This window comes from Scyliorhinus canicula, chromosome 9, assembly GCF_902713615.1.
Source record: "Scyliorhinus canicula chromosome 9, sScyCan1.1, whole genome shotgun sequence".
NCBI lineage: Eukaryota > Metazoa > Chordata > Chondrichthyes > Carcharhiniformes > Scyliorhinidae > Scyliorhinus > Scyliorhinus canicula.
In genome coordinates this window covers 23,353,815-23,366,850 of record NC_052154.1, presented here as the reverse complement: position 1 = coordinate 23,366,850, position 13,036 = coordinate 23,353,815, and the positions used below count along the sequence as shown (strand labels likewise).

General features: G+C 44.2%; 1 protein-coding gene across 2 annotated transcripts in view; it reads left to right on the top strand.

Moving 5' to 3' along the window:
• cdh13 (cadherin 13, H-cadherin (heart)) overlaps nucleotides 1–13,036 on the top strand; it is a 1,126,050-nt gene that overhangs the window by 398,631 nt on the left and 714,383 nt on the right. The window contains exons 1-2 of one of the 2 annotated variants that reach the window (XM_038806329.1): nucleotides 292–502; nucleotides 5,158–5,274. In XM_038806329.1, the coding sequence (XP_038662257.1) occupies nucleotides 350–502; nucleotides 5,158–5,274 (270 nt within the window). In that variant the 5' untranslated portion in view covers nucleotides 292–349. Of the gene's footprint in view, nucleotides 1–291; nucleotides 503–5,157; nucleotides 5,275–13,036 lie in introns of those variants that run through there. The other variant, XM_038806328.1, reaches the window with a different exon arrangement.

Sequence of the window (13,036 nt, the reverse complement as noted above, 5' to 3'; positions counted from 1 at the left end):
TGTGCAGAAATCCAAGCAACACATGAAAGTTTTGGCAGATTTCAATATTGAAACTGTTTGATATGAAACTACATAAGTGCTCAAATTTATTGACTTACGACTGACAAGACCCTTACCGTCGGAGCGAAAGGAGCAGTTTTAATCTTGGATAACTGAGGGTAAGCGGCTGTCACAGCAAGCAAACATGACCATCGTCTTAATTTCTGCTGCAAATAATATGGGCACGAACCAGTTGACGGAGCAATTAAACTCGTCTTGGAGGCTTAATTGTCGCTGTCTCACTCCCTTCCAAATGTCATCCATTGTAACCTGCTCGTTTTACCAAATGTGAGAGGTGCTGCAGGAAACCATGGTGCTGTCCTTTAACTATGCAGATCAGGCTCTGATGAGAGCATTCGGGCCAACTGGTATTTTGAAGGGTACCCGAACAGGGACGTTGGTGCAGTTTATCTGCTTAGGTGAAGTGGGAGGAATGGGAAAGGACAGAAAACGGCTTAAAGAGGTAGGTTTTAAAAACTTTTATTCTGCTTTCCTTGTAGGGCTAGGAAAGCCAGGAGTGCACCTCTGGGCCCCATGGATTAAAGTTAGAGTGGATAGTTTTATTCTCAACTCCTCTGGGTGGGCAGCAGCAACCAATCCCATCAGATTGCAACCAGACAAATTAGGATTAAATTGTCCTGTAGGCCTCCCCTGTCCCACATACCTGAGCCTCTTCAACAGCCCACCACTGTTCGCAAGACCCTCCCGAAACTCCTCTTCTTATCTGAGTGTACTCCCAACAATGGCATTTTTCTGCCTGCCGCCCAGCTTTCACCTTCCATCAGTTTTGTGGGCTGAAATAATTATGAACATGCAGGTGAGGCCCAGGGGTTAAAATTGCCCGGCCACGCTGTTATATTTTGTGTTGTGGCCGTGGTAAGGATGCACACAGAATGTCTAGTGCTTTGACTAGTAAGATAGTTTATTATCAAAATGAGCACGTGGAAAGATAAATAATGAACTATTATACAAACGGTAACGAATAACTGAATTTAGTGAATTCTCCTGGAGCTACTTCTGATGCGACTATCCTCTAGTACGACTTACTACCCACTCTGCCGGATCTCTGGAGTCACATGGTGGATCTCTATCTCTATCACCTGCTGGTTGGAGGTTGTATCGATAACTATATGCAGTATTAGATAGCTATATACATTACTGTGCACATGCATATCACCACACTCACGTTACTGAGCTCAGGACAGTTTCCCATCTGTCTCACTCTCTGCCTGCCTGATTTTTACGTCAAGTTAAAATTCGAATGATGTCTTACACTCTTTGTACAGTGGGACCTATAATGAAACTAATTTTCTTTGGTGCTTCTAAATTATCATTTATTTTCCAAGGTTCCCTGTGGCTTACTCCCCTTTTCCAATCTAGTTTCAATTGCTGGCAATCAATTTTTAATAAAGCTCTTCTTGGGAAGCTGATTGGATTGAAAACTGGCAAGTCGGTATACATTTTAAAAAGTCCTGCCCAGATTGTAGTGCCAAATGGAATTATGCACATGGAATTTGTCCTTCCTTTTCCTCTACCATTCATAATGTCGCTGGTACTTCCTGTGTTTTCTGTGTATCCTGTCCAGGATTTGCTGCTGGCAGCAGCTATGTGGCCAGGTTATGGGTTGAGAGATTATTGCTGTTGTTTCAGTCCCCACATTTAGTTGTGCATTAGTGGGGCTGGTTTAGCACAATGGGCTAAACAGCTGGCTTGTAATGCAGAACAATGCCAGCAACGCGGGTTCAGTTCCCATACCGGCCTCCCCAAACAGGCGCCGGAATGTGGCGACTAGGGGCTTTTCACAGTAACCTCATTGAAGCCTACTTGTGCCAATAAGCGATTTTCATTTCATTTCATTCAATAAGCAATTATTATTATTATTATTATTACAAGGGAAACCTTTTTCCCATAGCAAATTTTATTCTGGAACAGGTCGCTGGACTGTTGCCGGAGGCATATAGTTTGAGTGGCGTCACTCCATACCAAGCATGACTGACCAGGAGTCCTTCCCTCTTACCAATGGAATAAAGAGATTAATAACTCTGAAAAGAATCTAAAGCAATTGGAGATTGGAGCCAAATAATGGAAGATGCAAGTTACTGCACTTCCTCCCCGCGCCTGTGTGGGTTTCCTCCGGGTGCTCCGGTTTCCTCCCACAGTTCAAAGTTGTGCAGGTTAGGTGTATTGGCCATGCTATATTGCCCCTTGGTCTCCAGTAGGCTAGGAGGGTTTACTGGGTTACGGGGATAAGGTGGAGGCATGGACTTAAGTGGGACCCTCTTTCCAAGGACCGGTGCAAACTCGTTGGGCCGAATGGCCTTCTTCTGCACTAAATTCTATGGTTCGATGAAAACCTAGATTACTACATTTTTCAATATTCTTATATGATGTCATTAATTTAACTCTTAATTCATAGTAAGATGCGTCCATGATTGCATCTTAAAGAAACAACTGTTAACAAAACAGTTTTCCATCATACACCTTGTTATGTAATTAATTTTTTGCAGAAAATTTGAACTATTTCAAAGACCATCCATTTTAACATGGCTGGCACAAATGCAGAAGCAAAATTAGCTCAAAAGTAAAAGGTTCTAATTACAATGTCAAATCTCTAATAGCATACCATCACCATCATCTAACAAATAGTTGCATATATTATTTTGCATCCTGAAACTGCTGTCTTTTGCGATGTTAATAACATAATGGCATATCATTTACATGTAGAAGGGCTGGAAAACATATTAATGCAACTTTAACATGCATTGACAGCTGTATTCCTTTTTGCTTGGAAGAGTCACACTACTTGTATTATTGGACCAATGAATAAGAAACCAGCCTGTCATTGGAAGCATTGTCGTCTTCACTATTAACAAAGATAGTTCTACTGTCAAATAATTGGAAGACTCCAAATTCAAGCTTCACTCCTGGGTTTATGGACATTATCTGGATTTACATCATAATGCATAGCATTACGGCAGACATTTATTCAAGACTGAGTCAGCTAAGACATTTATTCAAGACACTGGGTTGATTGCCACCCCTATTTTCAGTGAGCGGATAAACCACTGGAACATAGATTCCAATGGGAGACCCCAAAAGTGTTCCGATTGTCATCGCCCCTCCTCCCCCCTGCACCAATGGCATAATGGGGTTCTCGTCATGAACGTCGCGAACCCCACTATCATACACGAACATATAATTAGCCTGCTATATCATCCCCCACACAAGGATCCCATCCCCCCAGCCCCAGCCGACTTGACGTCACATCGGCAGGGTTTACAACTGGTCCTGACAAACGGAGACCTGGTGAAGAGAGCCAGCCAGGGGGTGCACAGCTAAGTACAGTCTCCAATGGTGGGGGAAGAGGGTCATGTTTGAGCAGTACCACGGCAGTGGACCCAGCAGTGCCCCCCTATTTTTTTTAGACCAGAGCGCACTTTAAAAGGGGGCCTTGTTCTTTTGAAGGCCAAGGTTGCTGATGGGGTGGGCCCTGATCATAGATTCCCTACAGTGCTGAAGGAAGCCATTTGGCCCATCGAATCTGCACTAACCTCCTCCACACTTTAGGAACTTTCAAGTCTTGGATAGGCACATGGAGCACACCAGAATGACAGGGAGTGGGATAGCTTGCTCTTGGTTTCGGACAATGCTCGATTGCTAGGGGACGGGCTGGCGCACTAACCAGCCACACCACTGACCACCCGGGGGCTACAAATGTTTCCTAGCCCTCCAGCGAGTTCATCATGTCTATCCAAAGGACTTACCAGTGGCTGCGAGAAGGTCCTCATTGAGGAATCCCTGCCCTTTAATGCCTTGAGTGGTGCCAGCTGCTTCTATGGTGGAAAAATACCTCCAGTGCAGTCATGCTGTTCAAGCATCAGAGTTTGAAAATGATCTAAAAAAAAATTGCTCTCAGTCAGCAATTATAGCAAAAATGTGGTCAGGCAGGATTTCTGCTCAAAAGAGGATGCACTTCAGAGTTAATGGACCATGAAGTGCAATAAAATCAAATAAAACCATCCCTCCCTTGAGAGACAACCTTCAGCTGTCAATCAATAGGCTCTAAAAGTCGTTGCGGTGTGAAATTCAATGTAAACAACCAAGTGCAAAGGGATAAAGCCAGGCATACTGCAGCAGTGAAACCACAGAGCCGATAGAAACTTCAAGGGGAGTGAAATTGTATACAAACTAGCAAGTGGGAGTGGGTGGATGAAGCTGACAGGGAGGCCTCTGCATTCGACTTTAATCTCTCGGATGAAATTAAAGTGAATGCAAATGAGCTCTGATCAGGTTCCCGCCCTTTCCGAGCGAGATACTGATAACGCCAGCTGGAGCAGGCCGGGAGTATCGGAAACTGTTTGGCGCTCAGCACAAATCATGTTTTGGGGCCACTCCCGCAATTGCCCCAAAACAGTAGGATTTGCATTGAGTGCAACGCGGTCAGAGCATAGTCACCAAGGTCTATATTCACTTTAGATCTTGTATAAATATCTTTAAATATCCTCAACCCTTTTCCTCAAAGCCTTAATAGTTTTGATGTTATCATCAATTTTTAATGCAGATTTGCTTGTTAATAATTTGTATCTTTGTGATTAACTAGTAATCTCTGGGCTGCAACAATGGGCTTGGAGATTGCTGCACTTTGCCAGCACCAGATGTCTGAGTTACTTCTGTATTAGGAATTAATTCGCTGAAATGAAAGGCCTAATTAATTTAATACCCAGTCACTGCTGAATTATGAGCCTTTAACACTCATTAAATAACCCATATAATTCATTGCTAAACTTGGCAGCATATCCTGCTATTTACAGACACTGTGCACAGGCTTAGCTGCTAAAATCAGTGTAATGATGAACTGAATTAGTAAAAATGCTGGAACTTGATTTAATGTGTTGCCTTCAACAATATTGGCTGTTTCATCTCCACTTTTTTTCTCGAGTTCCTTATTGTCTGATGTGATTAGTTTACAGCTGTGCAGTCAACAGCACCACTGCACAGATATAAGCAGCTGACAATAGTTATGGTTTTACAGAAAAGGTGGTTGGTTATAAATCTTGGATGTATAGATGCAAACTAAAAATATCCTTTTTTTGTTATGTCCGTCTTTTCTATCTGAAGGAGGCTTTGAAGATTGGAAACATCTCTATTCTCCACAGAAGGAAAAGATCATTGATAGCTCCTCCTATATCGTTCCCTGAGAATCAAAGAGGTCCATTCCCAAAAGTCATTGGACGGGTAAGAATTATGGCAATTGGTTTATTTTGCTGATTTGCATACATTATTCTTATTATCCATCTGTTCGGTGGGCGTGTAGACCAACTAAGTTTAAGCAGATTGAATTTACATTGAACATGCCTGTGTGACTAATTTGAATTCATGGGGTAGATGTTGTATAAATTCGAGGGTGCACCAAGGACTGCCGCACTAAAACTGACCAGCAAAAGGACCACATCAACTTGACTGTCATGTGACGCTAGGGAGTGAGCAACAGGCTGGGAGCATGAGTCCAATTGGGCCTATACTCTCTGGAGTTTAGAAAGATGAGAGACAGAGAATTAGAATGCAAGACTTCAAAAAGGCTTGGCAGGATAGACACTGAGGGATTGCTCCTCCTTGGGAGGATACTGAACATGGGATCAGGGGCTGATCATTTAGATTTCTGTAGACTGGCAGATTCCGAATGTCTAGTACTGCGCGCTGACCGACGTACGGACGCAGCCAAGGCAATGGCTTAATGTGGAGAGGTCATTCTAAGGTGCTCCCACCACAGAAAACCAAAGAGGGACTGAAAACTGTGTAAACCACCACTACAAGCACCAATGAATGCTTGACATGAAATGTAATTATACATTTGTTTTTTAAATTTAGAGTACCCAATCCTTTTTTTTTCAATTAAGGGACAATTTAGCATGGTCAATTCACCTACCCCATGGTCAATTCATCTACCGCGGGCAGCACGGTAGCATTGTGGATAGCACAATCGCTTCACAGCTCCAGGGTCCCAGGTTCGATTCCGGCTTGGGTCACTGTCTGTGCGGAGTCTGCACATCCTCCCCGTGTGTGCGTGGGTTTCCTCCGGGTGCTCCGGTTTCCTCCCACAGTCACAAAGATGTGCAGGTTAGGTGGATTGGCCATGATAAATTGCCCTTAGTGTCCAAAATTGCCCTTAGTGTTGGGTGGCGTTACTGGGTTATGGGGATAGGGTGGAGGTGTTGACCTTGGGTAGGGTGCTCTTTCCAAGAGCCGGTGCAGACTCGATGGGCCGAATGGCCTCCTTCTGCACTGTAAATTCTATGAAAATTCTATAAACCTCTTTTTGGGTTGTGGGGGTGAGACCCACACCCATGGGGAGAATGTGAAAACTCCATACGGACAATGACCCTGGGCTGGGATCGAACCCGGGAGGCAGCAGTGCTAACCGCTGGTAATTGTACATTGTTAGTAGTAACCTGCAAAGAAGTGTAGAGAGGCATCTCATGTACTGTCTTGAAATAAACTGGTCAGTTGAACTGTTATGATACGTGCTTTCACATATTTTATGAATAAAGTATACTTTCTGAAGGGGATAATCATTTAGGATGGAGATGAGGAGAAATATCTCCATACCTTGAAATTCTTTACTGGAGAGAGGTGTGGATGCATTATCAATGAATATATTTAAAGCTGAGACATTTTTTCATCACGCCGGCAATTAAGGGATATGGGAAGCAGGCAGGAAAATGGAGGTGAGGCTGAAGATCTGCCATGATTGTCACGAATGATGAAACAGGCTCAAGGGGTTGGATGGTCTATTCCTGCTTCTTTTCTTATGTCCTTATTCTTCTTATGTTCTCAAGAGGCAATGCCTGATGTAGACGTGATCCAGTTTAGCAAAGAAGTCTGAAGTGGGTGTCAGGTCAGCTATATACACTGGCAGAGCCTGGCATCGTTTCAGGCAGGGACCTGCCCATCTAGCAAACCAACATATTTTGTGCGTGTTTTGGTCACATGTAGGTCGTGGATCTTATTTTGCGCCCAAGAAAGTGACAAAGCTCGGATAAACTTCAACCACCCTCACCATTTCTCCTAAAGCTACAGTGGTCATAAGGAATTTTAACAATTGGATCAAGTAGTTAGGATATTTGCATCTGTCGAAACAAGTGAAAATTCAAATAATTTTGATGAAAAGCCTGTTTAGTTTGATCATTGTCATGACATTGAATGCAGAAGAAGCATGCCCTGTGATAACCAGTGTTATAGAATGTCTTTGCACTATCAGCACCAGGCAGTAAGCTTGGTGTGCAGGACTGGTCGCCTGTTATACAGTCCGTCCAATCAAAGTAAAGAAAACGAACCAGGAAGCAACGGGTGTTCTATCCACCAGCCTAAGTTTACTGTTCATTGTTAAAGGTTCAAATGTACTCAACAATCTGTTTAATCAGCTGCACAAATGTCCATGCTATGTTATGTAGTTTTGTATTAGCCAGCAACAATGTAAGCATGTGCTCCGAATACTTCATCTTCATCTCCCCAAATTACCTCTGTAATTTGCTCTGTAATTTTTCAGACTGTCGTTCAATCTTTTTAGTGTGTGCTTTGCATAAAGCTGGAGTTTACAGCCAAAAACACTGCTGCTGCTGAAGTGAATTTATGCATTTCCTTTATTCAGCATTTTATTTACACAGCAGATGGTGTGTGATTTTAGAAAGAAGAAATGAATGATCAAAGACATTGGTACTAACTGAAACAGAGCAGTTTACAAATCGCTCAACCACACCTTGCATTTGTATAGCACCTTGAATACAGAATAACATTCAAAAGCGTTTCACAGAATTTAAAAACAAAAGAGGCATGCTGAGCCAATGAAAGAGAGGTAGGGAAGGGTGAAGAAAAATTTAGGTAAAGTGTTTAGTGGTAAGAAGATCGAGAAACAGGAAACAATTCAATCCTTTGAGGCTGTTCTGTTGTCTAGTTAGATCGCGGCTGGTCTGCACCTCACCTCCATTTACCTTTATCTACTTGATCAAATTCCTTTGTTGTTTTAAACATCTCAAAGGGTTGGTTTAGCTCAGTGGGCTAGACAGCTGGTTTGTGATGCAGAACAAGGCCAGCAGCGCGGGTTCAATTCCCGTACCAGTTTACCCGAACAGGTGCTGGATTGTGGCGACTAGGGGCTTTTCACAGTAACTTCATACTTGTGACAACAAAAGGTTGTTATTATTATTATTATTAATTAGATAATTCTTCAACTTTCTCAATTCAAGAGAATACAAGCCGTATTTGTGAATCCTGCTGCATAATTTCACCATTTTAGGTTCTGGTGTCAGTCTGCGCTGTACCCCTGCCAAGGGAATTATATATTTCCTATGGTTTGGGGGTCAAAGATGAACACAGCATACCAGATAGGACTGATCATGGGTCTGTGCAACTGAAGCATCACTTTTCCACTTTAAAAAAATTCTAACCTCCATGAGATGAACAAGGTTAGAATGCACATCCCTCAACTCCCTGAGACCAAACATATGTCGACCCAGCTTTACATATATTCAACGATGAAGAGCCCACAACCCACTAGGGTAGAGAATTCCAAAGATTCACAACCCTTTGTGTGAAGTAATTTCCCCTCATCTCAGTCCTAAATGACAGACACCATTTCCTTTTTTTTTACATAAATTTAGAGTACCCAATTAATTTTTTCCAATTAAGGGGCAATTTAGCGTGGTCAATCCACCTAGCCTGCACATCTTTGGGTTGTGGGGGTGAAACCCACGCAAACACGGGGAGAATGTGCAAACTCCACATGGACAGTGACCCAGAGCCGGGATTGAACCTAGGACCTCGGCACCATGAGGCTGCAGTGCTAACCCACTGCACCACCATGCTGCCCTAACCGGCACCATTTCCTGAGACTGTGCCCCGTGTTTTACATTCTCCGACAAGTGGAAACGATCTCTCAGCATCCACCCTATGAAGCGGCTGTAAAATTTTGTAGATTTCAAATGAGATTGCCTCTCGTTCTTCTAAACTCTAGAGAATATAAGTCTGATTTCCTCAGCCCCTCATCATTGATTCCAGGGACCAATCTAGTCAACATTAGTTGTACCACCTCCAGCGTAACTGTGGGCGGGATTCTCCAATAATGGGGCTATGTCTCCACGCCGGCGTGAAAAGCGGCGCCAACCACTCCAGCGTCAAAGGTCCCCAATAATGGGGACTGCTTCCCTTCCTAGGGGGCTAGGTTGGCGCCGCAGCAGCTCCAGCCGGCGCGGAATGGCCCGCGCAACTTCGCTCATGTGCAGAACGGCCGGCATGATTCCGCGCAAGCGCGCAAGGGCCGGCGTATTTCCGTGCATCCACGGGTGTTCCCTTTTCCGCGCCGGCCCCGGCAATATGGCGGAGCCCGATAGGGACTGGGCGTGGAGTAAAATAGGCCCCCACGGAAACAACCCGCCCGCCGATCGATAGGCCCTGATTGCAGGCAAGGCCATCATGGAGGCCACCCCGGGGTCAGATCCCCCCCGCGAATCGCCGCCGGAGAATGGGGAAGCCGGTGACGGGGTGCGATTCTCACGTCGCCCCGGGGATTCAACATGCCAATTAGTATGAAGTCCATGACTCAATCCGTACTATAATATTCCCCCCAAGCCCTCCAGTAACCCATCAGAGAGGCCACCCTTCAAGTGTGAGCACTAGAGAGTCAGCACCAGCTGGCTGATTTAAGGGAGAGGGGCATCATTGCCTGGGTTAATCTTGTCCTTGTCGACGAGGAAACAAATTCTGTGTGGGTTTTATATCACAAAATTCTCAACCTATTTCAAGAACATGCTCTTGATCTTGATATGCATGAAACACAGAGAGAATCTCCCCTCCTAAGCTCGGCAGCCACTGATCTGCACCTTCCAAAAGGGGATATTGGACAGCAATCAGGAGAAATAAGCAGCCTGGCTGGCACGCCAAGTCACAAGTCAATAAATCTCTATTATTGCCAGCCAATGATCAGCTAAGTCTGCACAAATTGCAGTTTAGCGTTATGGAGCAAAATTATAACATTAGAGCAGCATGGTAGCACAGTGGTTAGCACAGTTGCTTCACAGCTCCAGGGTCCCGGGTTCGATTCCTGGCTTGGGTCACTGTCTGTGCGAAGTCTGCACGTTCTCCCCATGTCTGCGTGGGTTTCCTCTGGCTGCTCCGGTTTCCTCCCACAGTCCAAAGATGTGCAGGTTAGGTGGATTGGACATGCTAAATTGCCCTCAGTGTCCAAAAAGATTGGGTGGGGCTACTGGGTTATGGAGATAGGTTGGAAGTGTAGGCTTAAATGGAGTGCTCTTTCAAAGGGCCAGTGCAGACTCGATGGGCTAAATGGCCTCCTTCTGCACTGTAAATTCTATGAAAATATGTTAACATTTGCTCTTACCAATTAAGAGGTGAACTATTATTTTCAATTCTCTGACCTTCTTCTTTGGCGATCACTTGCTATTGAGTATGATTGTCCACCTAAGAAACACCATGGCCGGGATTCTCCCCTACCCGTCGGGGCGGGCCGTACTGGCGCCGAGGAGTGGCGTGAACCACTCCGGTGCCGGGCCGCCCGGAAAGTGCGGAATCCTCCACATCGATGTCAACCTTAGAGGAAACGTTGCTCCCCAGGTAAGGGAAGTGTTCCATGTTTGGTAGGGTTTCTCCATTGATCTTGATGGACGGAGAGGCCAGATTTTACCTTGGGCCGGGTTGGTAAAGGACTTGCGTTTTCTTGAGGTTGAGGTTGAGACTGACTCTTTGCTGTGTTTCTGCAAAGGTGCCAAGCATGGCTTGGAAATTCCCCTCTGAGACAATGGAAATGGTGATGTCATCTGCATGCTGAAGTTCCACAAGCAATGCCATTGTTATTTTCTTCTTGGATTTAAACTGATTGATTTTAAAACGTTTTCTGTCCATCCGGTAGATGATGTCCACTCCACTGGAAAGCTTGTTCCTAACAAGGTGGCAATAAAGATGGAGAAAAGGTTGGGGGCGATGCCACATCCCTGCTTGACTCCAATCTTGACGTCAACCGTTTCTATCTTATTTTCGTCACTGATTCCTTGGTAGTTCCCACAGTCCACTTTGTCTCCTTTCTTGAATACAGTGGCGATGATGCATACCCGAGGTCGACAGGAATGTCTTCTTTTCCCAGATTTTCAGGAACAGCTGATGGAGGTGACGCATGATCTCCTCTCCACCAAGTCTGAAAATCGCCACTGGAATCTTATCCACTTCTGCTGCTTTTCCAAACTTCATGAATAGCGGCTTCAACATCATCGAATCCCTACAGTGCAGAAGGAGGTCACACACTTGGTGGGACTCCAAGATCATCTTTGACGGGGAGTTGGGGGATTTTCTCAAATACGTCCTCATTTATGATTTCATCACAGTTTAGGAATTTTCTCCATCAGAATCTGATGTTTTCTCAGTCTCTCAAGAGGATTCTGTCATTACTCTACACCGGTTTGAGGCTGAGGGTGTTGGTTCCATATATTGGCTTGGTGGCCCTGAAGAAGACCCAGATGTCATGTTTACCGGCGAGTAGTTGCAGCTCCTTAGCTTTCTCAGCAACCATTGGTTCTTGATTTTCCCAGTTCTTCTTTGTACCTCCGCCTTTGCTGCTTGATGCGCTCTCTTCTTTGTCTTGCTGTTTATGTCATTTTGTCAGGTGCTGAAAGCTTTCCTCCACATGTCGATGAGGTCTTGTACGGTGTGGTCGCTCTCGTCGAACCATTTTTTGGTACTTCCTGATCCTGCATCCAATGGTTTCTTCACAGCTTGTGATGATAGCTGTTTTCAGCTCTTCCAGTTTTCCTACACTCCATTGGAGATTTTGGAGAAGACATCGTTGGAAGTTCACTATTTATAAAGAATGTGCTTTTGATCTTGGTATGCATTACCCACAGAGGAAATCTCCCCTCCAAAGCCTGATCTGCACCTTCTAAAAGGATGCGCTGGACAGTGATTGGGAGGAACAACCAGCCTGGCTAGGCCAAAGAGACCAAGGTCAATTGTAAAATCTCTGTCATTGCCAGCCAGTGATCAGTTAAGTCTGCACAAATTGCAGTTTAGCTATATGGAGCAACATATTCCAACATTTGCTTTCACACTGGGCTGTTCCCTCGCCAATTAAGAGGTGAATTGTTATTTTCAATTCTCTGACCACAGTAGGTGCAAAATCAGATTAACGCTATTATCGTCAGACAGGTTTTCAACTTGTCGCCCACATGGAAAACTTCTGATCTACTGCTCATTATTGCAACTGCATAATTTTCATCTCCATTGAAAATCTTCTCCCACTTCTCTGCAATCTGTCTCAGATAATACCTTCTGTTTAATCAGAGCATGGTATTATTGTAGTGGAAGTTCGGAATGACTGGTGGAGCAGTTACAAACCCATTCAGAATAAAAGCCATTGTGACATTTTTAGGCATTTTTTTTATGGCTTCCTGGTTTAAAACAGTTTCAAAATGAAGTATAGAAGGGGGCAATCATAGCGATCGAAAAATGCTGCACTTTAAGAATAGCAGAATTCACTTTACAAGATGGATTTGCATTATTGTTCACTGAGTAATATTGCATTGAAGATCAGATAAAGCCGAACAAAAGCAATTTGCCTGCCATTTGACTGGTGTTTGAACTTTGAGCCATGCGTTGATGCTACTATTTGTATTTTGTTTACTTATTATTTATTCTTGTTCGGCTGAAAAGTAGAAAATGATTGCACCACTTAGTGATACTGCAAAGAATTGTAGTGCTGAACCCATTTCTCCGTAGTTGCTTTGTCTTGGAATGGCAGTTTAGTCTTTGCACCAATTACACTCCTTTTTGGATGGGAGTGAAATACGCTTTCACAGTATATACATTTTCTTGCCTGATTCAGTTCAAGTGCTAACGGATGTTATTAAGACACCGGCTTATCGTAAGCATTTCATTTTGTGCAGCAATGACAGGAGATTCTCATTAGGCCATTTGTACTCGCCTGAACTAAACACTG